The sequence below is a fragment of the Dama dama genome, chromosome 23 (genome assembly GCF_033118175.1).
Source record: "Dama dama isolate Ldn47 chromosome 23, ASM3311817v1, whole genome shotgun sequence".
Classification (NCBI taxonomy): domain Eukaryota; kingdom Metazoa; phylum Chordata; class Mammalia; order Artiodactyla; family Cervidae; genus Dama; species Dama dama.
In genome coordinates this window covers 60,835,142-60,860,629 of record NC_083703.1, presented here as the reverse complement: position 1 = coordinate 60,860,629, position 25,488 = coordinate 60,835,142, and the positions used below count along the sequence as shown (strand labels likewise).

The following is a 25,488-nucleotide window of genomic DNA, read 5'->3' as shown; positions in this document are numbered from 1 at the left end:
ACAAGGAAGTTGAGCTACAGTGCAGACCCAGGGGCAGTTTCCACCAACGCTCCAGAGAGCGGTGGAGCCAGAGGAGCCTTTGACGTTTGCACATTGAGCATCATCAGAGGTGGGAAGGGGCCGGGCTCTCTGCACCTCACACAAACCCCGATGGGACTGGCAGCTGGAGGATGCCTGCCAATGCCCCTCCCAGTAACCCGAGCAACAAGCCCTTGCTTGAAGGGGGCCCAGGCATCAGCCCTCTAAGTTCACCTTGGAAGACTATGTGGTGGGGAACGGTGCCTGACTGGGCACCCGAGGGTGAGTTGGCGTTCATGGCCATGTACAGTGAGAATACAGGCGGTGGACAGACAGACGACTGGACTGTAAGAGAGATGGACAGCAGCAGTGAAGGTTCAACAAGTTCCCAGGGGTATCAAACTCCAGGCGTCCCCCCTCCACCCAGGCACTGGTCTCAAAAGATCTGGGCACAAATCAGAGGGAAAACTGGGCTCCCACTGCACCAGGGAGGGGGCGGCTGGGGCCACAGAACCATGGAGACTCAGGCAGGGGGGTCCCTCCAGCACTCGTTGAGAAGTTCTGAGCCCCAGATGCAGGCAGCACAGTTATCCACCTCTTATCTTAAGACAAAATCTATTCCTACCATGCCTTACGAAGCCCCAGGCACCAGCAAAGACCAGGGCAAGCCCAACTTTATTGGTAAAAAGGACTCGCCTAGGAATTCCTACCTGGCCCAAGTAGCAGCTCCAATCAGAAAGAATGAGGGGCAGGAGAGGAAAGAAGAAAGGAAGGGAGAGAGGAAAAGAAAGTGGGGAAAGAGGGAGGGAGTGAGGAGGGAAGGAACAGCAGGCTGGCCCCCATTCAGGGACGTCGCCTTAGGAGAGAACTCAAGGCTCCGGGAAGGGGGAAGAGACCAGGGAAGGAGGGTTGGCCCCCAGCCCCACCAACTAGAAGGGCAGCAGCTCTTCCACAGGGATGTTGAGGACAACGTCCATGTCGGGGGTGCACCTGTAGGGAAGAGCAAAGCGGGGGTGTAAGAGGCCAGGCACTAGAGCTGCAGGTAGGGGCGCATGGCCTCAGGGGAACCCTGACCTTTAGAACACTGGTACTGGGGAGCCCCATTCCAAAACAACCTGCACACACACACACACACATCAAAATGAAACAGGAATTGGTTTGGCAGGACTCATTTCCCCTACAGAGGTCTGAGGTCAACAGGGAGCAGGCGCTCAGCTCTCAAGCGCTGGGGCCCTTCAGGATGAGTGCTCTCTCTGGAGTCAGAATGATGGTTTTGCAAGCCTGGCTCTGTGTCACCTCAAACACACTGCTTTTCCTCTCCAAGCCTCCCGCCTTCACTGGGGACAGACCCCAGGCGAGCCTCTGTTTCCTCACCTGGCAAATGGGGAGGGTCTGGAAGAAATGAAGATGAAGCCGATACGGCCAAAATATAACAAGTTCTAAAACTAGATGGGTAACTGGGTACTCATCACAGTATTCTCTCAACTTTTCTATACATTTGAAATCGCTCAAAGTAATAGTAAAAAAAAAAAAATGCATCTCTGCACTGTCATTCAGTCACTCAGTCACAGTTCAAAAGCATCAACTCTTCAGCTCTCAGCCTTCTTTAAAGTCCAACTCTCACATCCATGCATGACTACTGCAAAAACCATAGCTTTGACTATATGAACCTCTGTCGGCAAAGTGATATCTCTACTTTTGAATATGCTGTCTAGGTTTGTCATAGCTTTTCTTCCAAGAAGCAAGCGTATTTTAATTTCATGGCTGAAGTCACTGTCTGCAGTGATTCTGGAGCCCAAGAAGATAAAATGTCACTGTTTTCATTGTTTCCCCATCTATTTGCCAAGAAGTGATGGGACTGGATGTCATGATCTTTATTTTCTGAATACTGAGTTTTAAGCCAGCTTTTTTACTCTCCTCTTTCACCTTCATCAGGAGGCTCTTTAGTTCCTCTTTACTTTCTGCCATAAGGGTGGTGTCATCTGCATATCTGAGGTTATTGATATTTCTCCCAGCAACCTTGATTCCAGCTTGTACTGGCATTGCCAAAATTTCCATTTCCAGCCAAAGTCTGTCTTCTGAGATCTACAGTTATACCCCCAGCTCCCTACCTGTCGGCTCCACGCTCAGGTCTCCATAACTTAAACTCAGTGTCCAAATAAAGTGCTGATTAACCTACATATGCATCCTTCACCCCCAGTCCCAGTCTTCCCTCTCTCTGGGCTTGGTACCACTATCCACCCTGTTACAAAAGCCAGGAACCCAAGGGTCATTCTTGACACCTCCCTGTACTGTGCTTCCCATATCCAAATATCACCAAGTCCTACAGATTCACCTTCTTAAATATTTCTCCACTCCGTCCATCTCTTCTCTCTCTTCTGCCACCCATCCTGGCCAAGTCACTCCCAACCACCCGCTCCAGACACAACCGCCATCACAACCAACTGGACTCCCAACACGGCCTCTCCAATATCTTCTCCATATTCTTTTCAAAGTGTCTTTTCTTGGAATGCAAATCTGATGTCATCACTGAGCTTGAAAAGTCTTTACTTAGGACTTCCCTAGTGGTCCAGTGGTTAAGACTCCACATTTCCACTGCAGGGAGCACAGGTTTGATCCCCGACTGGGGAGCTAAGATCCTGTATGCCAAGTAGTATGGGCAAAAAAAAAAAAAGTTCTTTGCTTTCAGGATCAAATATGTTTGGTCTACAGGGCCCTGCATGGAAGTCCCTAGGGGCGGGGCTGTCATTACTCTCCCCATCACTCTGCAGTCCAACCTCACTCAGCTCCCCATAAACACCAACTTCCCTCCTACCACACATCTACAGCCTCACTGCTCAGCTTGTGGTCCAGGGATCAGCACCTCAGCATCTCCCAGGAGCTACTTAGAAATGTAGACTCTTGAGCCCCACTCCAGGCCTATTGATTCAGAATCTTCTTATCGACAAGATCTCCAGGTGATTTCAGTGCACGTTTTGGATGGAAAAGTTCTACTTAGCAGCGTGCCATTCCCACATTCTAGGAGGAGACAGCTTCTTCCCACTCCTGGCGTCTCCCTGCCCATGGAAGGGCATCAATGGGCATACTGTCATCAAGGGGCATACACCATCAATGGGCATACTGCTCCTGGCCTCTCTCCATCTCTTTACTCACTCTGCCCGGGAAGGAGGTATAACAACCTGAAAGGAGTCTGGAGAGAGGAATGGGGCCTGGAGAGCCCTGGTCCATTCTCTGTCAGTAATGAGCAGCCTGCAAGGACTACAGTCTCCTTTGCTCCCATGCAACTGACCACAGAACTCCATTTGCCTAATTCTGGGTTGGTATTCAGAAGCCAACATGCCTGGAGATATAAGCTACATTCTCTAAAATCAGCTCTATCGGGTAAAAGTGAGAGTCTGGCCCATGTCACCTTGCCCCTTTCATTCTTATTTCAGCGTGTCCAGAGCGCAGGTAGGGACAATGGGGCCTACTTAGCACATCTCGAGATGCCAGCACCACCACCTAGAAACATTCTTCCTTCAGTTTCCCCTTCAGCCCCCTTGCCCCAGTGAGCTTCTATGAATAATCCTTCAGACTTTAGTTTAAAAATGTCACATTCTCAGGACTTCCCTGGTGGTCCAGTGGTGAAGAATTTGCCTTCCAATACAGGGGATGCGGGTTCGATCCCTGGTCTGGGAACTAAGATCCCACATGCCGTAGGACAACTAAGCCCACACGCCACAATGAGAGAAGCCCGTGCGCCACAGTGGAGACCCAGCACAGTCAGAAAAAAAAAAAAGGCCATGTTTTTAGGGGGACCTCTTTGCCACTCCTGACACCTCTCTGTCCAGGCCACGCTCTCCTGTCACCACACCCACACCTCTTCTTTAGCAGCTCTCATCTCAGCTGCAACATTTATCTGTGGCTCTTTATCGATTCACATCTGGTCCCATCCTCGGCTCTGCGGTGGCAGAGCCAAGGACTGTTTGCCCTCATCATGCCTGGGGCTTCATAGGCCTGTTGTAGATCTGACAGCACTTTTGAAGGAAACTTAAGAGGAGAATGAAGAGGTAGAGGAGGAAGAAGGAAAGGGAGAGGAAGAGAAGGAGACAGACACAGAAGCTAAGGAGAAGAAAAATAATTGGCAAATGGCAGGAACTGCCCCACTTGGAGAGGCATGGCCTGGGGGGATCCCCATGCTCAAACAGGGAGGGCCTGCCCCCTGGGAGGTCGGGCGGGGGAATTGGTTTTGGAAGGAAGTTCTTCCTTTGGGTCCCAGAAGTCTGCCCCACAGAGAGAACATCGTTCTCTCCTCGCAGAGTGCCTTCCAGGCCATTCTTCCCTGGAGCCAACCATCCTACTCAACACCGTCCTCCTGAACAGCCTAGGAGCTCAGGGGTACACCCGCTTGGTTGAGACACGGAATCTGGAACTGGAAGGGTCCAGGGAGATTATCTAACTCAGCCTGCTGTGTGCAGACAAACACTCAGGCCAAGAGATGGCAAAAGGTCACAGCTACCGCACGGTCAGTGGCAAACACCCAGTCTCCTGCCCCCTGCATAGGTCCTGCCTTCTCCCCCAGGCTGCCCCCCAAGAACAGAGAGCTTGCTCAAGCCCAGAGCATGGCTAGTGTAAGAGGTGCTGCTCAAGGACCACCTACTTGGATCTCCGAAGTAGAACGTCCGCAAATACGATCTCTCGGGGTTCCCAGATCTGAGCTTCCAGCTGTTCCATCTCAGCCTTTAATCTGGGTATTTCCTCCTCAAAACGGTCTATAAACTGAGGAAAGCAGGTGAAAGTAGAAACCAAACATCCCCCAACCAATAGAAGAAAAGGGCAAAATGCGTGAATAAGGACATCTAGGGAAATGGCCTGGGCTTTGTCATTGGGACTTCTGGACTCCAAAGCGGGCTCTCTCCTTGCAGGGCAGGGCTGGCTCATGAGTTACTGACAACATTTGATGGTGCCGAAAAAGGTGAGGGGAGACAGGATGCAGGGGGTGGCAGTGCTCGACAGTGAGAATTAGTGGGGGTTGGTGGAGGTGATGAAGGTCATTCACGCAGACAACTGATAAAGGTGCAAGATAACGAAAATTACCATCAGAGGGTGGTGATCATGGAATTCATTAACATGGTCTTGAGTGATGGTCAATGTCAAGAATTAAGAGGTGAAGACAAGGAGTGGGTAGTGATAGTAAAGTGATGGTTGTGTGGGTGAAGCTTGGTGATGCTGCCGATGGGTCACAGCTGGTGGTGTTGGTTAATGAGGCAAGGCCTACTCCAGGACAAATTCCCTTCTCAGATGGAAGACGAGTGACATTAACAGCACAGCCAAGGAGGAAGACAAACACCAGAGACCTCATGAGCCCCAGATCAGGACAAGCCTGACCGCCCCAGAGGTCCTGGGGACCACCCACTCCCCCTGCTCTCACACAGGGGGGACCACCACCATTGTCACCCACTCACTTCTCGGAACTTGTCCATGTATTTAAGTATAACCCGGGTATTCCAGGTCTTCTGCAGGAGAGTCTCCTGATTGGCACGCTGGATCTTCTGTGGAAGAAGGAAAATCTTCTTCTGGCCCCCTAGAATGGGCCCCCTAGAAGTCTGGCCCCCTAGACTGGCCCCAGTGTCTACCCCTGCCCTGGGTAGCAGATGGGCATGTGGTGGGCCTGAGGGCAGAGGACAGGGTTAAGAAAGCAGGGCTGGGGGCAGGACCCGGATAACTGCCACAGTGGCTAGCTACTCACCACCACCAGAGACCTCAGAAGGTTTTTTTTCTTATTCTGAATCTGGTTGGACATAGACGCCAGGACCATTCTGCACATCTCACTGAGTTCATCTAGCTCGTCCTAGGGGTCGGCAGGAAGGTGTTGGCCACCAACCCTGCCTCCCACAAGGTCAGGTGAGGCAAAACCAGGGGCTCACCTACCAACTGGCTGTCCTTCACCTGCTGCAGCTGGCGCACGAGGTTGGCCGCCTGTACCAACTTGATGGGGTACTCGTGGTCCTTGTAGGTGCTCACGAAGCTCACCTGCTCACGGACCTTCTCGATCTGGGCATCCAGCTGCTCCACCTGCTGCTCCAGGTCTGACGAGATCAGGAGGGACAGAAGGCAGGATCGTCCCTCAAGGACCACTCCAGGGCCACCCGAGAAGCAAAGCTCTCCTTAGCCAGTGGATTGGGGTCTGGGTCTACAGCTGTACCACCCTGAACATGCCTGATCTCATCTGGATTGGGGTCTGGGCTGAAACAAGCCCAAACATGGCTGGAAGGTGATGGAGGGGTAAGCCCCCAGAAAACGCTTTGCCTTCACAGGAGAAGAAGCAACAACCTACCCAAAAGAGGAAACAAACTATCCCAGTGCCTGATCCTTGGCACCAAGCCTGGGGAGATGGGGTGACAGAGAAGAATTAAGACAGCCTATCCTGGGACTTCCCTGGTGGTCCAGTGGTTAAGAATCTGCCTCCCAATGCAAGGGATGAGGATTTGATCCCTGGTCGGGGAGCTAAGATCCCACATGCTGTAGGGCAACTAAGCCCACACGCCACAACTAGAGAAGCCTACTAACTGCAACTACTGAGCCCTGTGCATTCCAGAGCCTGTGCTCCGCAACTAGAGAAAGCCCACGAGCTGCAACGAAGAGCCTGCATGCCGCAACGAAGACCTTGCTCAGCCAAAAAAAAATAATAATAATAAAGGCAGTCTATCCTGCCACCCTCCATGGAGGGGATCCCAAGTGTTTGAAGCTGCCTGACACACCAGGGGGAAAAAAACACAGGCTCAACTAATCTGTGACCAGTGATCTGCCCAGCCACCAACTCCCAGAGGAACCTTGGCAGGAAACAGACAGGCTGGGATTGGATGCTGGCTCCTAGCTGTATAACTTTCAGCAGGCTACTTCACTTCCCTTAGCCTCAGTTTCCTCATCTGTAAAATGGGAGAAAAGAAAAACTTCCCTGCCTTAGAGATAGTTGTAAGGACTGCAAGTATGCCTGCAAAAAAAAAGCACATAGGGCCTGCAAGTGCTAAGTGGTAAGTAAACTGTCGCTGTGCATCTTAGCAGTCCCCTCTGCCTCAGAAGAGGGGTGGTGGGCCTGATGGCTTCCCCTAGAGAGCCAGGTGAGGGTCAACTAATCCGCAGAGAGATTCTTACTATGGATCTTAGATTCCTCCTTCTCCTCCCATTCCTGGAGCTCACACTTCATCTGGTGCAGCTTCTTCTTGTTGGAGTACTCCAAGATGTCAGTGATGGTCTATGGGGCGGGGGGGGGGGGGGGGGGGGGGGGGGCGTTAGCTCACCCCCACCACCCCCGCTTCTGGTGCTGCCAAAGCAAGGACCGTCAGAGAACTCAGTACTTCCTCAGAGCAGTCCCCAGACCCAACCCCACACTGGAGCCCACACCTCCTGTGTGCCAGGTGCAACTCCTTTTCGGGGTGAGCGCTATTGTGCCCCACTTGTATGGGGCTCAGAGGTTGACTCAGAGTCTGCCAGCTAATTAGTGAACTGGGATGAGTTCTAGGTCGGGGTGCGAGGGGCAGGGAGAGTGGAGTGTGCAAAAGATGCTATCTTCCAGACGGAGGAAGGAGCTTCTGCAACCGGCCGGGAGAGGCCGGCAGAAAGCAGGAGAGGGCGCCCGAGGGCTCGGGAGGGGCGGTGTCGCGGGCCGGAGGGCGGCTCGGGGCGGCGGCGGGGCTGCGGGGCCACGGCGGGGAGAATCACCATGTAGACGTCCTGCTGCTGCAGCAGCATCCGCACTTTCAGGGCCGCGCTGTCCTCTGTGTCCTGGATGGTCTTGATCAGTTCCCCACAGAGCTTGGTGAGGAAGTCCTCGTGGTCGCAGAGCTCCTGGTACGAGGTTCGCCGGTTCCGCAGCATTGTCTGCGGGCGGAGAGACAGCGAAGGGAGGCGGCGGTGCGCGGGGCGGGCAGGCACCTCCGGGAGCCCAGGGACCACGTCCCTCCCGCCGCAATCCGCCCCCTTGTGGCCCCGACTGATAAATGCCACCGCGGCGGTTCTCTATTGTCTGCAGGTCAGAGCACCTTGAATTATTTCATCCTTTCTGAAACACCCATTTTCCCATAATTTTACACTCTGGGGTGGAGCTGTATCTTACAGCTGGTGGCGTGTTACAGTCTAGTTGAAAAATATTTTATTAGCGCGTTATTAAGATAAAGGTGCTCCTTATGACCAGTGGCTTCTTAGAATCAGTGAACTATGGTTGTGTGTTAGTCGCTCAATCGTGTCTGACTCTTTGCGACCCCATGGACTGTAGCCCGCCAGGGTCCTCCGTCCATGGGATTCTCCAGACAAGAATACCGGAGTGGGTAGCCATTCCCTTCTCCAGGGGAACTTCCCGACCCAGGGATAGAACCACAGTCTCCCGCATCGCGGACGAATTCTTTACCCTGAGTCACCAGGGAAGCCCTCTTTGCATTGAAAGAAGTCTTAACCGCTGGACCACTAAGGAAGTCCCAACATATTTTTCTTATTTTCTTCTTTCTTGTCTGTCTTCCCAACTAGAATTTTACAGCCAGGAGGGCAGGGGCTTTGGTTATCTCGTCCCAGCTGTATCTCCAACACACACACAGAACAGTGCCTAGAGCTCCATAAGGGTGGGCTGAATCAACTGACGGGGAAATATTCTTTGGAGGTTTTTTTAATTTGTTATGTGTCTCCCCACTGAAGTACAAGCTCCATCATAGCACGGATTCTGGGATCATGTTCATGGCTATCTCCCCAGCACCCAGCTTGGTGCCTGACACATCGCTGGCACTCTCAGGAGTTATTGCTTGAATAAAAAACTGTCCTGAGGCTGAAGGGCAGAGTCAGAATCCTACTCCAACTCCAAGAACAAACCAACTGGGTCGTTTCTGCGTTCTTGCTCTGTTCCCCGTTGTCCCCACAGCCCATTCTGCACACAGCAACAGCAGCCCGGGGACTCCTATGAGCCTCAGGGCCTTTGCAGTTCCAGTTCTTCTACCTGGAGCATTCCTGCCTCAGATGTCACCGCCTTGACAGCCTTCCCTGACCACCCTCCTAAAACGGCCATGGCCACCCCCTCCTCTGTGCCCCTTTAGCCCCCTAACCTTATTTTATACTTCTTCATAGCTCTTATCTTCACTACACATATCATATTTTTATCTATCTTGTTTGTTATCTGTCTCCCCTTGTAGACTGTGAGCTCCCTAAGGTCAGAGGTCACATCACTGGTGAATTCCCACACTTAGAACAGGGTCTGGGACACAGTAGATGCTCAAGTATTTGTTGACTAAACAAATGAATGATTATAAGAGAGAGTATTAGGAACTGGATAGGAGCACAGGTTTTAGAGCCAATTGTCCAGGTTCATGTTTCATATCAAACAAAAACACATAACCCTTCTAAAGTCAGGATAAAAATAACATCAGAAATATGAGTTCCTCCTTTAAGAATACTGGACTGCCTCTAATAACTCATCTTTGAAAAATTGAAGGTTAAAGGGGAAAAAACGATTTCAAGGCAAATACATTTCTCACTGTTTCTTTATATAACAATCATTGTTCATTGAGCTATTAAAAACTTTCCTGAAGAAGTTAAGAACTCTTCTATAATATTTTGTAGTATTTATAGTATTTGGTATGTTACTTTCTGCTATGGACACTAATGCCCCGACTTCTTCTAGTTCATTTCAAATACTTTGAAACATTGTTCAGAAGCCATAATAAACAACAGATTTTGAGAAAATCAATGATCAAAAGTTCTATCAGTTGATGTGAAAAGTTTTAACAGGAAGCTCCTAAGTCTTGCTTCAAGATGCACTGTATTTCATGAAAGGTTAATTTCCCAGAGTTTTTAAATGAACAAGCCACTAGATTGTATTCCTAATGCAGTGAAATAAAATTAGTCCAATCATCTTCCTGAATCTTAAACACAAAGGCAAATCTTTGCCTAACTGGCTTTGACCCCTGGTACTGCATCCATGCACCTCAGTTTTCCCTGCTGTAAAATAGGGCTAATGATAAGCATGCCCATGGGGTTGCTGTGAGGAGAACAAGACTGCAGGCAGGCACCCATGAAGTGGGTGCTCAGGGCATGTTTGCTATCAGCATCCCCCACCCCCGGCCCTGGCCCCCAGTGCCCGTGGGAGGATGCTCATACTCTCATTAGTCGGATTGTGGCCTGTGTCTTCCCAGAGTCCAACTTTCCTCTGCGCAGCTCTAGTGGATTCCTCGGCTGGCTTGTCATCCACAAGGTAGGCTTGGATTGCCACCCTAGGGCATGGGAAAGGACAGAGAGAGAGTCAGGAGAAAGAGTCAGACAGCCCAGGCCCCAGCTGCATCCACTCATGGCCTTAGAGTGTATGACGGTGAGACAGAGGCCAAAGCTCACATCCATCAATAAGCTCCCAGGCCCCACTCTGGTCCTTGTTATAAAGGACAGCGAAGCCCAGGGAACTTCCACATACCACACTGACTGTGCAGTTGAACAGAGGGGCAGTGACGGGTAGCAGCGGGAGATGGCCAGACACCCTCATCTCTCCCCCCAAGCTGGCCAATGGTAAGCTCAGGAGGGAAAGGGGTTAAAAGCAATAACTAACGAGCCAGACAGCCTGGGTTTGAATCTGGCAGCTCACATGAGCTCTCTGCCCCTCACTTCCCCATTACTCTATAATACAAGAATCATCATCATGCCTACCTCACAGGATTGTCGTGAAGACTAAATAAGAAGTTATTGTCCTTTAAAGTGTTTGGAATAGCGCTTAACACATATTCAGTGCAAATATGAATTACCAGTTGTCATTGTTATTACCAGTGACCTGAGAACTGGGATCAGGACCACAGCATCAGATAAAGATACAGGAGCCAAGCAAAACACTGTCTCTGAAATACCTGTAAAAGCTGTGGTCCTGCCAGATACGAAGTATACGAAAATAATTCAGAGCAGAAGACACTCAGAGGGCATGATCCAAGAATCCCTGTTTCCTCTTGGCGTGTCCTGCACCAGCGTGAGGCAAATCACACAAACCATCACAAATGCTGCCCTCAAAGGCCCTGTTACAGGTGCAACCCAGTTCATTTTAAAAAATAGTATTTCTTTAATGGATTGGTATCTGTCATTTAGTATTAAGTACTGAGGTGACAAGGCAAATTAGAGTAATTTTGAGTTAAAGTTATGAATTATCCGATATTTACTTGAAACTGAGAGGTGGAGTGATTAATACATTACTCTTGTAATTCTAATTTTTTATATTTATTTTTTTTTATTTATTTGGCTGCACCAGGTCTTAGTTGCAGCATGTGGGATCTTTGATCTTTGTTGCAGCATGCAGGATCTTCAGTTGTGGCATGTAGGATCTAGTTCCCTGGCCAGGGATGGAACCCAGGCCCCTTACATTCAGTCTTAGCCACTGGACCCCCAGGGAAGTCCCTTGTGATTCTAATTCAAAATACGTATATGAGATTTTGATTTAGATTTGTTTTAAGTTGCAAGGTTTAACACAATCTTATTAAATGTATATAAATTACCACAACTTTTAAGAGAACATAAGATTACCCACATTTAGAAGTTTATTTATTAGATATACAAGAATTATATTACATGCCCAATGGCTTTGTTAATCAGAACAAGTGAACTTTTTGAAAGTGAAAATGTATATATTAAATTTTAAACGTAGCTTAAACAATTTAAGGGAATTTAATTAACCAAGTTCCAAAACCTCCTTTACAAGGGTTTTTAAAAATTATAACATTTATAGGTTGAACTTAAATACTTAGGAAGATTTGTCGGTTTAATAACGTGTATTTCTTTTCATTAGTGGTGGTAGCCCTGATTTATCTTTTTTTAATTAAACTTTTTATTTTGAAATAAATTCAGATTACATGAAGTTTTAAGAAATAATACAAAGAAATCTTGTGTTTCCTTAACCCAGTTACTCCCAATGGTAACATCTTATAAAACTAAGCACAGTATCACAACCAGGACACTGAAAGACAGCATGCTACAGAACATTTCCACAAACGCAAAGGATTGCTCCTGGGGCTTTGTATTGCCATACCCATTTCCCTCTCCTTCCATCCTCCTCCCACTGCTGGCAATCATGAATCTGTTCTCCATTTCTACAGTTCTGTCATTCCCAGAATGTTATACAAATGGAGTCTAACAATATGACACTTCTAAGATTGGCTTTTCTCACTCAGCGTAATTCACTGGAGATTCATCTAAGTTAGTGAATATATCAAAAGTTCTTTCCTTTTCCTTCTGAATAGTATTATGTGGTATGGAATGGATGCGCCATAGTTCTTTAACTACTCACTCATTAAAGGACATCTGGACTGTTTCCAGTTTGAGGGTATTATGAATCACGCTACAGTGAAACTGTCATGCACTGGGTGTTGTGTTTTCACTTCTTTGGAATAAATGCCCAAGAGTGCAACTGTTGAATCATTATGGGAAATGTGTGCTTGATTTCATTAGAAATGAATGACCCAATCTCTTGTTGTTGCCAACACTTGATATTATGACTATTTTTCATTTTAGTCATCCTGATAGATGTTCAGTGACACCCCCATTCTGGTTTAATTTGCATAGCCCTAGTAGATAATGATGTTGAACATCTTTTCCTGTGCTTATTTACCATATGTATTTCCTCTTCTGGTGAAATGTCTCTTCAAGTCTTTTGCCTTTAACTCTTTAACTGAATTGTTTTTCTGTTGAGTTTGAGGGTTCCTAATATATTCTACAAAGCAGTCCTTTATCAGGTATGTGGTTTGCAAACATTTTATCCAAGTACATAGCTTCATACTTAATCTCTGTTAAGACTGTGAAAAGAACAGAAGTCATAAATTTTTATGCAATCCTGCCTGTTCATTTATTCCATTTTTCTTTTATGAATCCGCTGTTGGTATGAAGACAAAGAACTCTTCACTTGGCCATCAGTCCCAAAGATTTTTCTCTCATGTTTTTTCTAAGTTTTACTGTTTTACATTTAATTTTGATTTCATTTTAAATTTACATTTTGGGTTAATTTTTGTATAAGTTGTGAGACTTCAATAGAAGTTCATTTTTTCATCTGTGGATGTCCATCTACTCTAGCATCATTTGTGGAAAAGGCTTTCTTTTCTCCACTGTTTTTGCACCTTTATCAAAAATTGCTTGGGTATTTATGTGGCTGTTTCTGGTTTTTTATTCTGTTCTATTGATCTATGTGTCTTTCTATCAATACAGTGCTGTTCTGATTACTATAACCAAATAGTAGGCATTAATATCAGGTAAAGTGATTCTTCCGATGTTGTTCACTTTATTATTTTTTTCAGTTCTACCAGTTTATTGCTACCAACCCATCTCCCTCCACCCTCCTGCACACATGCTCAGTCATGTAACCCCATTGACTGCAGCCCGCCAGGCTCCTCTGTCCATGGACTTTTCCAGGCAAGAATACTGGAGTGGGTTGCCATTTCCTTCTCCATCGATGTCGTTCACTTTAAATTGTCTTATCTATCCTAGGACCTTGTTTTTCTGTATAAATTTTAGAATAAACCTGTCCATGTCTACAAAAAAGCTTGCTGGGATTTTGACTGGAATTGCATTAAACATGAATCAATCTGAGAATTGACATCTTTACTATATTGAGTCTTCTAATCCATGAACTCAGTATGTTTCTCCGTTTATTTATGTCTTCTTTGATTCTTATATCAGCATTATATAGATTTCAGCTTACAGATCCTATACATGTTTTGTTAAGTTTATGCCTAAATATTTCATTTTCTTTGGTGTGACTGTAAATGTATCATGGTTTTTATTTTGATTTCTACATATTTATTATTAGTACATAGAAAAGTGATGGGTTTTTGTGTGTTGTGCTAGTATCCTGCAACCTTGATCAACTCATTACTTCTAGTTTCTTTTTAGATAGAGTAGATTCCTTAAGATTTTTTATGTAGACAGTCATGTCATCTATAAATAAGAACAGTAAATAATTCTATCCGATTCATTTCAGTATTGGTGTCTGTCTTTTCTCATTCATGTGATTTTTCCCATTCTTGGTATGATGGATGATTCTGATTGTATCTTGGATGTTTTAGATATTACTCTGGATCCTATTTCATCTTCTTTTTAGCAGACAATCTCTTGTTGAAATTCAGCATGAAGGCCAGATGATGGTGTATGCTTCCCATTCTAGCAGCCCACTTTCTTCTTTCCAGTTTTCAGAGCCTCTCTCTGTTGTGTAGTGTCCAGGGATTTTCAGTTGCAAAAGGGAGGACCAGGAAGGAATGGGGCTACTCCATCTTGGTGGAATCATCAGATTTATCTTTTTTTAATACTCAAAAGTATTAATGAATGAGATCATGCGTACGTGCTCAGTTGCTCAGTCGTGTCTGGCTCTTTGTGACTCCAGCGACTGTAGCCCACCAGGCTCCTCTGTCCATGGGATTTCCCAGATAAGAATATTGAAGTGGGTTGCCATTGCCTCATCTAGAGGATGTTGCTGACCTAGGGATTGAACCCTCGTCACTTGCGTCTCCTGCATTGTAGGCAGATTCTTTACCACCGAGCCACCAGAGAAGCCCATGAATGAGATGACTTCCTTCAATTATGTGGTTTTTTTTTTTTCTTTTTGCCGCACTTTGCTGTGACTCATGGGCTCTCTAGTTGCAGTACAGCAGATTTAGTTGTCCTAAAGCATTGGGACCTTAGTTCCCCGACCAGGGATCAAATTCAAGTCCCCTGCATTGGAAACCAGATTCTTTACCAACGGACCACCATGGAAGTCCCTACAAGTGTATTTAAAATTTTGTGTAATTACATGCGTGAGGTTGGGACTATGAACTCTACATGACTAGAAACCAATCTTTCTCCTAAGTCAACAACACTCAGCCCAATGCTGTGTATTCTGGGGGCTCAGCAAATGGCTGCTGCTGAATGGACATATGAATGAATGAGTGAGTGAATGAATGGATGAATGAACAAATAAGGCCTCTACAATAGAGCCTAACACAAAATGAGTCCTCAGCAAATGCTAACTGTTGTTATCTACATAGATTACACTTGAGTAAGGCAGGAATCTTTGTGCCCGTTTCCACAGGAAAGGAAACTGAGGCTGGGATCAGTAACTTAGATGGAATTGCTAACAAGAAGGGAAACTGGAACACCAGCTCAGGTCTACATTTCTCCAGTGGCTGACGGTGGGTCCTGGAGCCAAACTGCCAAATATCACAGCCTGGCTGCGCCCCCTCCTACCTATATGACCTTGCAAGTTGCACCTATCTGTGCTTCAGGTTCCTCATCTGTAAGAGGAGGTGATAACAACAGCACCCATCTCACAGGGCTGTTGGGAAGATTAAATGAAGCGATATGCATAAAGTGCTCAGATAGTATCTAGTACATATGTCCTTGGAATATGTTAATTGCTCTTGTTCTGGTTGTGGCTGTGTCTATTACATACCTCACTGCTTTCCCAGTGAAAGGAAAGGGCAAGTGTTTCCTTGTAGGTGCTGCTTGAATAGGGTCTAGGACCAAAGGCAAAAATTCTGTCACTATCACAATGTCGTGTGCTCATCACTTTACATCAATGACTCTCAACAATTCAACAGGGGTGTTTACATATACTGGGGGGGACTCTGTGGTTCACATAAATACTGGGGCTCCAACATCTCACCATCAGGACAACCCCATAGAACACAGAATTCTCCTATCCTGTTTAACTTTTCTAAGTCCTACTAGATACTGACATAGGTAAAATTCGATGATAATGATCTGATCCCAGAACCTGGTTTTGTTTTACATGTAACTCTAAAAATGGAACAACAGACTGGTTTCAAATAGGAAAAGGAGTATATCAAGGCTGTATATTGTCACCCTGCTTATTTAACTTATATGCAGAGTACATCATGCAAAATGCTGGGCTGGATGAAGCACAAGCTGGAATCAAGATTGCCAGGAGAAATATCAATAACCTCAGATATGCAGATGACACCACCCTTCTTCACCTGGCAGAAAGTGAAGAAGAACTAAAGAGCCTCTTGATGAAAGTGAAAGAGGAAAGTGAAAAAGTTGGCTTAAAGCTCAACATTCAGAAAACTAAGATCATGGCATCTGGTCCCATCACTTCATGTCAAAGAGATGGGGAAACAGTGGAAACAGTGTCAGACTTTATTTCTGGGGGGCTCCAAAATTACTGCAGATGGTGACAGCAGCCATGAAATTAAAAGACGCTTGCTCCTTGGAAGGAAAGTTATGACCAACCTAGACAGCATATTAAAAAGCAGAGACATTACTTTGCCAACAAAGGTCCATGTAGTCAAGGCTATGGTTTTTCCAGTGGTCATGTATGGATGTGAGAGTTGGACTGTGAAGAAAGCTGAGTGCCGAAAAATTGATGCTTTTGAACTGTGGTGTTGGAGAAGACTCTTGAGAGTCCCTTGGACTGCAAGGAAATCCAACCAGTCCATCCTAAAGGAAATCAGTCCTGACTATTCATTAGAAGGACTGATGCTGAAGCTGAACCTCCAATACTTTGGCCACCTCATGAGAAGAGTTGACTCATTGGAAAAGACCCTGATGCTGGGAAAGATTGAAGGAGGGAGGAGAAGGGGATGACAGGATGAGATGGCTGGATGGCATCACTGACTCAATGCACATGAGTTTGAGTAAACTCCAGGAGTTGGTGATGGACAGGGAGGCCTGGCGTGCTTCAGTCCATGGGGTTGCAAAGAGTCGGACACAACTGAGCAACTGAACTGAACTGAATTGATAAAAAGGGAAAAAAGCAGAAACAGTGACAGATTTTATTTTCTTGGGCTCCAAATCATTGCAGACAGTGACTGCAGCCAAGAAATTAAAAGATGCTTGCTCTCTGGAAGGAAAGCTATGACAAACCTAGACAGCATATTAAAAAGTAGAGACATCACTTTGCCAACAAAGGGTCATATAGTCAAAGCTATGATTTTTCCAGTAGTCATGTACAGATGTGAGAGTTGGACCATAAAGAATGCTAAGTGCTGAAGAATTGATGCTTTCGAATTGTGGTGCTATAGAAGACTACCAAGGGTTCCTTGGATTAGGAGGAGATCAAACCAGTCAGTCATAAAGGAAATCAATCCTGAATACTCACTGGAAGGACTGATGCTGAAGCTGAAGCTCCAATACTATAGCCACCTGATGCGAAGAGCCAACTCACTGGAAAAGACCCTGATACTGGGAAAGATTGAGGGCAGGAGGAAAAGGGGGTGACAGAGGATGAGATGTTGGATGGCATCACCGACTCAATGGACATGAGTTTGAGCAAACTCTGGGAGATAGTGAAGGACAGGGAAGCCTGGTGTTGCTGTCTATGGGGTCACAAAGAGTCATTTACAACTTAGCAACTAAACAACAACATAATGCTGAATTTTCCAATGAAGCAGCTACAATCAGGGGAAGATTGTGCCTTGTTTTGTTTAGAACTTTAGTAAGAGATGACACAACTTTGGAGATCTTGTTGCGATGAAAAACCCCTTTTGGAATTTGAATCCCCAATTTCCATCGTGTGTCAGTCTGCATTTATAACCGTTACATTCACCATGACGCCACATCTATGAGTAAGCTTCTGATGACTTGCTCATGTCTTCTACTGGGCTCCATCCTGAACATTTACATACTGAAACCTATGCTATTTAAATGTAAATAACTTGCCTTTTCCTTTACTTTACAGTTCCTTTCAGTTCAGTTCAGTTGCTCAGTCATGTCCGACTCTTTGCTATCCCAAGGACTGCAGCATGCCAGGCTTCCCTGTCCATCACCAAATCCCAGAGCTTGCTCAAACTCATGTCCATCAAATCGGTGATGCCATCCAACCATCTCATCCTTTGTCGTCCCCTTCTCCTCCTGCCTTCAATCTTTCCCAGCACCAGGGTCTTTTCCAATGACTCAGTTCTTCGCATCAGGTGACCAAAGTATTGGAGTTTCAGCTTCAGTATCAGTCCTTCCAATGAATATTCAGGTCTGATTTCCTTTAGAATTGACTGATTGGATCTCTTTGCAATCCAAGGGACTCTCAAGAGTCTTCTCCAACACCACAGTTCCAAAGCATCAATTCTTCGGTGCTCAGCTTTCTTTATAGCCCAACTCTGGGCTTCCCTGGTGGCTTAGAGGGTAAAGAGTCTGCCGCAATGCGGAAGACCCAGGTTTGGTATCTGGATCAGGAAGATCCCCTGGAGAAGGAAATGGCAACCCACTCCAGTATGCTTGCCTGGAAAATCCCATGGACAGAGGAGCCTGGTAGGCTACAGTCCATGGGGTCGCAAGGAGTCGGACACGACTGAGCGACCTCTCTCTCTTCTCTCACATCCATACATGACCACTGGGAAAACCATAGCCTTGACTACATGGACCTTTGTTGGCAAAGTAATGTCTCTACTTTTTAATATGCTATCTAGGTTGTTCATAACTTTCCTTCCAAGGAGCAAGCGTCTTAATTTCATGACTGTAGTCACCATCTGCAGTGATTTTGGAGTCCCCCAAAATAAAGTCTGTCACTGTTTCCATTGTTTCCCCATCTATTTCCCATGAAGTGATGGGACCAGATGCCATGATCTTAGTTTTCTGAATGTTGAGCTTTAAGCCAACTTTTTCACTCTCCTCTTTCACTTTCATCAAGAGGCTCTTTAGTTCTTCTTCACTTTCTGCCATAAGGGTGGTGTCATCTGCATATCTGAGGTTATTGATATTTCTCCTGGCAATCTTGATTCCCGCTTGTGCTTCATCCAACCCAGCATTTTGCAGGATGTACTCTGCATGTAAGTTAAATAAGCAGGATGACAGTATACAGCATTGATGTGCTCCTTTCCTGATATGGAAGCAGTCTGTTGTTCCATGTCCAGTTCTAACTGTTGCTTCTTGATCTGCATACAGATTTCTCAGGAGGCAGGTAAGGTGGTCTGGTATTCCCGAATCTTTAAGAATTTTCCACATTGTGTTGTGATTCACAGTCAAAGGCTTTGGCATAGTCAATAAAGCAGAAGTAGATGTTTTTCTGGAACTCTTTTGCATTTTTGATGATCCAACAGATGCTGGCAATTTGATCTCTGGTTCCTCTGCCTTTTCTAAATCCAGCTTGAATAACTGGAAGTTCACCCTTCACGTACTGTTGAAGCCTGGCTTGGAGAATTTTGAGCATTACTAGCGTGTAAGATGAGTGCAATTGTGCAGTAGTTTGAGCATTCTTTGGCATTGCCTTTCTTAGGGATTGGAATGAAAACTGACTTTTTCCAGTCCTGTGGCCACTGCTGAGTTTTCCAAAGTTGCTGGCACTTTCACAGCATCATCTTTTAGGATTTGAAATAGCTCAACTGGAATTCCATCACCTCCACTAACTTTATGCTTAGTGATGCTTCCTAAGGCCCACTTGACTTCGCATTCCAGGATGTCTGGCTCTAGGTGAGTGATCACACCATCGTGGTTATATGGGTTGTGAAGATCTTTTTTGTATAGTTCTTCTGTGTATTCTTGCCACCTCTTCTTAATATCTTCTGCTTCAGTTAGGTCCATACCATTTCTGCCCTTTATTGTGCCCATCTTTGCATGAAATGTTCCCTTGGTATCTCTAATTTTCTTGAAGAGATCTCTAGTCTTTCCCATTCTATTGTTTTCCTCTATTTCTTTGCACTGATCACTGAAGAAGTCTTTCTTATTTCTCCTTGCTATTCTTTGGAACTCTGCATTCAAGTGGGTATACCTTTCCTTTTCTCCTTTGCCTTTAGCTTCTCTTCTTTTCTCACCTATTTGTAAGGCCTCCTCAGACAGCCATTTTGCCTTTTTGCATTTCTTTTTCTTGGTATTTTGCATTTCTTTTTGCATTTGTTTTTCATTTCTTTTTGTATTTCTTCTTTACAGTTAGGGCATTATATTAACTTTTAAATTATATACATAGGTAGATTATATTATCTGTGAAGTTTATTTCAGGATACTAAAGGAATATTACAAAATATGTGTCATTAAAAGGAGTGCTGAGTCTCATAAGGTTGAATAACAATGGGTTTTACACGGTTCTTCTTATTTAATTCTCACAACAATCATATCAAGTATTAGTGTCCTCATTTTAAAAATGAAGAAACAGAAACTTAGAGAGATGAATGACTTTCCCAAGAGAGTAGATGAGAGAACAAAGATCTGAATCCATGTCTGCCTAAGCCAAGGCCTCAGAACTCCCCTGGAAGGCATGACAGTGATGTGGCAGAGATTATTCCAAGCTCACCAAACTCTGTTTTCTTTTCCTAGCTGGACTACATTTCCCATCTTTCCTTGGGGTTTTAAGGGTGGGCATGTGGCTGAGTTAAGGACACTGGAATATGAGTGGGAGTGATGTGTTTCACTTCAAGTCTGGGCCCTGAAAAAGAACTGCCCACAAGATCATCCATACTCTTGCTCTCTTTCTTCTCTCTGCTGGATGCAAAAGGACCCAACAGAGGACTTCAGGACCTTACAAGATGTCCTAGTCACAAGGTGATGGAGCCTAGACCCCAGAATGATCATGTGAAAAAGATTACCCCCTCCCCCTAGATCCACAAGTGTACTTTGACATAAATGAGCAATGAGCATCTGTATTAATACTTCAAATCTGGGGACTGTTTGTTATAGCAGTTAACCTACTCTGATATAAATGCTGTCACCAAGGGCCAAGAACCTCTACCCCATCCTGTCCCCACCTCCTTCTCAAGCATCCAAGGACCTCTGCCCACCTGACTGGACGGTAGACCAGGTCTTCCTTTCGCTTTTCTTAGTGCCCACAGTCTGTGGGATTGGAGGCAGAGTAGATGGCTTGGCTCTCTGCTTGGACCGCTGCCATGGAACATAATCCTATAAGACATAACACAAATCAGTCACACAGCTCATGGACTCAAATCCCAGCTTCCCCCCTTACTGATATCTGTAACCTTGACCAAGTGGGTTTACCTCTCTGAGCCTCTATTGTCTCATCTGTAAACTTGATCAAATTAAAAAACCTGTCTCCATAGGTTGATACAAACATTCCAAAAGATATTTGTAAAGCATGTGGTAAGTGCTCCCTAAATGTTATCAAGTTTGCATCAGCCAGCCAGAATTTACTAAGCACATCCAGGCGGGGAGGTGCTAAGAACTGTGAGAAACAGAAGGCATAGAAAAGACCTGATAGGAAAGCAGATATGCAATCAGAGATATAAGGAGAGAGCAGCATAATATACCCTTAACTCCTGATAAGATGGTGAGAAAACTGAGGTTCTGAGGCACGCCCCGGGTCAGCAAGCCCCACCCCCCACAACGACGCTAGCCCTCCTGGACTCACCAGAACCTGGAACTGGGGGACTGTGGAGCCGATCCCAGAGTGGCTGCGTCTGCAAAGTGTTGGGGCGGGGGAAAACTCCCATCAGTCCTAACCCGTGGGAATGCATGCAGCAAGCGTTAAACTGGGATGGGGTCTCGAACCAGAAACCACTGTCCCTAAGGACACAAGCCTAGAGGGAGCCCGAGAACACGCAAGAGAGGCGGGGCTAGGAAGATAAGGGTGGGGGAGAGGGCGGGGTCAAAAGAGCGAGATGACACCCGGAGAGAACCCAGCCAGCGCTAGGTTGGGGGCCACGCATGCGCACTCCACCGCTCCTCCGTACCCCTTTCACGTACTTCGGAAAGTTACGCGCCATTAGGGAGAATGGAAGAAGAGTCCCGAGGCTTGGGGCCCCGATTTTGGGGGATGCCTGTTTCTTCGGCTTCTCGAACTTCCTTGTCTCAGCGTGGATCGCGCGGTAACCAAGGTCACTCAAACTTCCCAGAGAGACCTAATGCTTTCTCGCCTGTCTCGGTCTCCAAGGAAACGGACGCAGACTACCGAGTGCCTAGAGGGACCAATATCGCACTGGAAAAAGTAGCTCTCGCCACATTCCACGCATCGTGGTTTCAAATTCCCCTCAGCTGGCCCCGCCTATCAAGCTAAAGAATTATGTCATATGCCTCCTCTCAGCAAACCTCCATCACGTCCTTCTCCATCCTTACTCTTGGCTAATTACGTTGCTTCCTGTTTCACCGGGAAAATCATGGGACTCAGTAAACTTAGGTTCACATCACCTCATTCACCCACCCACATGCCTCCCTGCTGAGACTGTGTAAACTGCCTGCTGACCTCGATTCCTACTATTGTGCACTGAAGCCTGTCCTCTCTCATTTTCTCTAAGACGTTCCCCCAGGAATTTCCCCCATTTTCTCCATCACCCTCTCCCTCTCCTCTGTATTATTTTCACTGCTTTACCAACATATTTTAATTTCTTCTGTTAAAAAAAACCGAACACTTCCCATCCAGCTACCCTCCCATTTCTGCTTCACTTTTAAAGCAAAACTTCTAAAGAGGTTTGCCTACTGTTTCCCATTCCTTTTTTCCTCTTCAATCAGGCTTTCACTCTCCACCTCTCCACTGAAACTGCCACTGTCAGCGCTTCCAGTGAGCTCCATTTTGCTGAACTTCTCTGTATGCATATTCCTTAGCCTATCTGCAGCATTTGACACAACTGATCACTCCCTCCTTGACACATTTTCTAAACATGGTGTCCTGGAAACCACTCTCTAGCGCTGCTCCCCACCTCCTTTTCTTCTCTTTTCCTCATTTCTCCTTTTCACCCTTTACTCCCAGTTTGCCCCAGGACTCAGACTCAGCCCTCTCGTTTTCTCTCCATTCGTGCTCCCTTTCAGCTTTGTGACTTCAGATTCGATCTTTACCCAGATGCCTCCTAGACTCACATCTCCAGCTTCTCCATCTTCTTCCAGTCACATACATCCAACTGCCTACTTAGTATCTCCATTTGGGTACCTGAGAGGCAACTAACACTCCATATTTCCCCAGAACCAACTCAAAGTGGCAACTCTCTTCCTGGAGTTGTTTTTTTTTTTTTGCCACACCCAGGAAGGCCTGTGGCCTGTACTGAAAGTGCAGAGCTCTAACCACTGAACTGCCAGGGAATTCCCCTGGAGTCATTCTTAACTCATCTTTTGACTCATCTCTCCTCCCACATCCAAATCTGTCAGCAATACCTTCAAAGTAATGTCGAGTCAAACTGCTTACTCCTACCACCACCCATACAAACACCCCACTTTCCCCCTCACTCCAAGACTGCAAGTACCAGCTCCCACCCTTACCCCACTCCAGTTCTCTCTCCACACCTCAGATTTGCTAGATAGAGCACAGATTTAAAAGTGCCTTCCTGTTTAAAAAAATAACTTGGAAGGAGCAAATAATTTGAAATCAGTCACATTTCAATAGGGAAATGTTTCCATAGAACACAAGGTTTGGTGATCCAGCAATTAAGAACCTGCCTTGCAATGCAGGAGATGTGGGTTCGCTCCCTAGTCAGGGAACTAAGATCCCACATGCCAAGGAGCAACTAGAGAACCCACAAGCTGCAATTAGAGATGCCTACGTGCAGCGACTACTGAAGCCTGCCTGCTCTGGAGCCTGCATAACACAACTAAAGACTCCACGCACCACAACAAAAGATCTTGCATCTTGTAACTAAGACCCAACACAGCCAAAATAAATAAATAAAAGAAATAAAATTGTTTAAACCTATCATTCTATATGTTGAAAAATCTATTTTAAAAAAAGAGAGAGTGAACACTAGGCCAGAGCTCCCAACCTTCTCCCCCTCATAGAAATCACAGGAAAGTGTTTTAAATAGCACTGCACACTGTGGTCAACAGAAGAGACTGCTATGGCAAAAAGCACACAATATTGTAAATTAACTATACTTCAATAAATAAATAATAAAGAAAACATAAATAAATAAAAATAAAGATCTCATTTCCCAACCTCCCTTGTAGCTACATGAGGCTATGTGATTAGGTTTTGGCAAATGTGAGCAGAAGAAACATTTGCAGTTTTTGGTCATGCCCTTAAAGGAAAGGAGACTAGATAAACATGGAGACAGAAGGCACTGGGGTCGCAGAGCTGTCCTGCCAGCTGGAGGCTCTAGTATCCACTGATGACTGGCTTTTCCTGGTTAAAGGTGGAATTCTCCTTGGTACTAATGCTGCAATAGGAATGCTAATTGGATTTGTTACAACATTATCCTTGGCTAAAAGACAAAGTCCTAAATGGCTCAACAAGGCCAGGCATTCTTACTGGAGGGTAGGTATTCCCTTACCTTTCGAGCCCTGGGGTGGGGCTCACCTTATGCATGGTGTGGGGTTGCTGTGATCAGCTTCACATCTGGAAAACTTTGGGAGTTCACAATGCATTGTACCAGACATTTAGACATAGCAGATTATTTAATCTTCACAATAACTTTGAAGCAGATGAAAGACTTTCGAAGTAAAATGCAATCAATATTTCCAGCAATTCCCAGGAATTCTTTTTTTTTTTTTTTAATTTTTGTCAGCAGTGGGTGTTAGGGTCTTAATTACAGCACACAGGATCTTTAGTTGCAGCATGTGGGATCTAGTTCCCTGACCAGGGATGGAATCCAGGCCCCCTGCATTGGGAGCACAGAGTTTTAGCCATTGGACCACTAGGGAAGTCCCTCTGAAGAACTCTTGGATTGACTGGTGAATGGGAGGAAGCAATGAAATGCAGATGAGATGAGCATGGTGGATAAAGTCCAGAACAACTGTTATGGGAAGGGCTGTCTTTGGAGAAGCCACAACAGCCGAGGGACTCAATTGATTTCTCCTCAGGAACACATGCAGATTGCTGACTGACCTATGGGATAGATGGCATTCAGTGTCCTCACAGGAGGCCGACAGTCATTTCTGTGTGTTGTACTTTACAGCTGATTTGGTTATGTGTGTGTGTGTGTGTGTGTGTGTGTGTGTGTGTGTGTTGCAGGGAGGGCAAAGTCTTCCCAAAGCTAGGAAGACTGTTTAAAAATAATTATATGGATAACTTCTCTATGTGGAAAAAATCCCAGGGGAAATACTTTTAGTACTATAACTGTTGAAACCAAGTTTCTTACCTGAAAAAAATTATACTAACCTATAATGGAAAGTCTTCAGAAACAGACTCCAAACAGCAGTAGTAACTCAATGTGTCTAACTAAATAAATTTTAACAGCCTTTCTTGTGAGTATGTGGCTTTGGAGTTTATATAGTTGATGGGGGCACAAATTTTGACAATCGAAAAACAGCACTATGTTAAACAACATGGAACTGAACATTATTTTTCATACAAACTTAAAAGCACATTGTATTTCCTTCCCAACCACTTGCCCACTTGCTTCGAGAGAGATAAGCTTCATCTGAATTATTACATCTGATTGATGATTGTCATTATCATTTATAACTTTATTGCTACTCCTGTCAGGCATTCCTTTGGAAAAGGAGTATGGATTCATTCCATATTCTATAGATGATAAGATAAAGTTAAGCATGTATCTGCTGATACTTTTTAACATGACTTTTTTTTTTTTTTTTTGACCTGTGTTTATACTTCAGTTCAGTCACTCAGTCGTGTCCGACTCTTTGAGATCCCATGGACTGCAGCACTCCTGGCCTCCTTGTGTTTATACTTATAAGCAT

General features: G+C 45.6%; 1 protein-coding gene across 2 annotated transcripts; it reads right to left on the bottom strand.

The window, feature by feature from the left end:
- Positions 1-614: 614 nt before the first annotated feature.
- On the bottom strand, positions 615-21,862 carry C23H20orf96 (chromosome 23 C20orf96 homolog). Of its 2 annotated transcripts, XM_061126999.1 has the most exons (11): positions 21,613-21,862; positions 21,278-21,326; positions 20,694-20,811; positions 10,138-10,250; positions 7,720-7,878; positions 7,153-7,252; positions 5,929-6,086; positions 5,747-5,848; positions 5,463-5,549; positions 4,658-4,776; positions 616-1,008 (listed from the first exon to the last, which is right to left on the bottom strand). In XM_061126999.1, the coding sequence occupies exons 1-11, from the start codon at positions 21,630-21,632 to the stop codon at positions 948-950; spliced, it is 1,086 nt and encodes a 361-aa protein (XP_060982982.1). In that variant the 5' UTR covers positions 21,633-21,862; the 3' UTR covers positions 616-947. The 2 variants fall into 2 exon arrangements, with proteins under 2 accessions (XP_060982983.1, XP_060982982.1); XM_061127000.1 differs by lacking the exon at positions 5,463-5,549 and having other exon boundaries at positions 615-1,008.
- Positions 21,863-25,488: the final 3,626 nt, after the last annotated feature.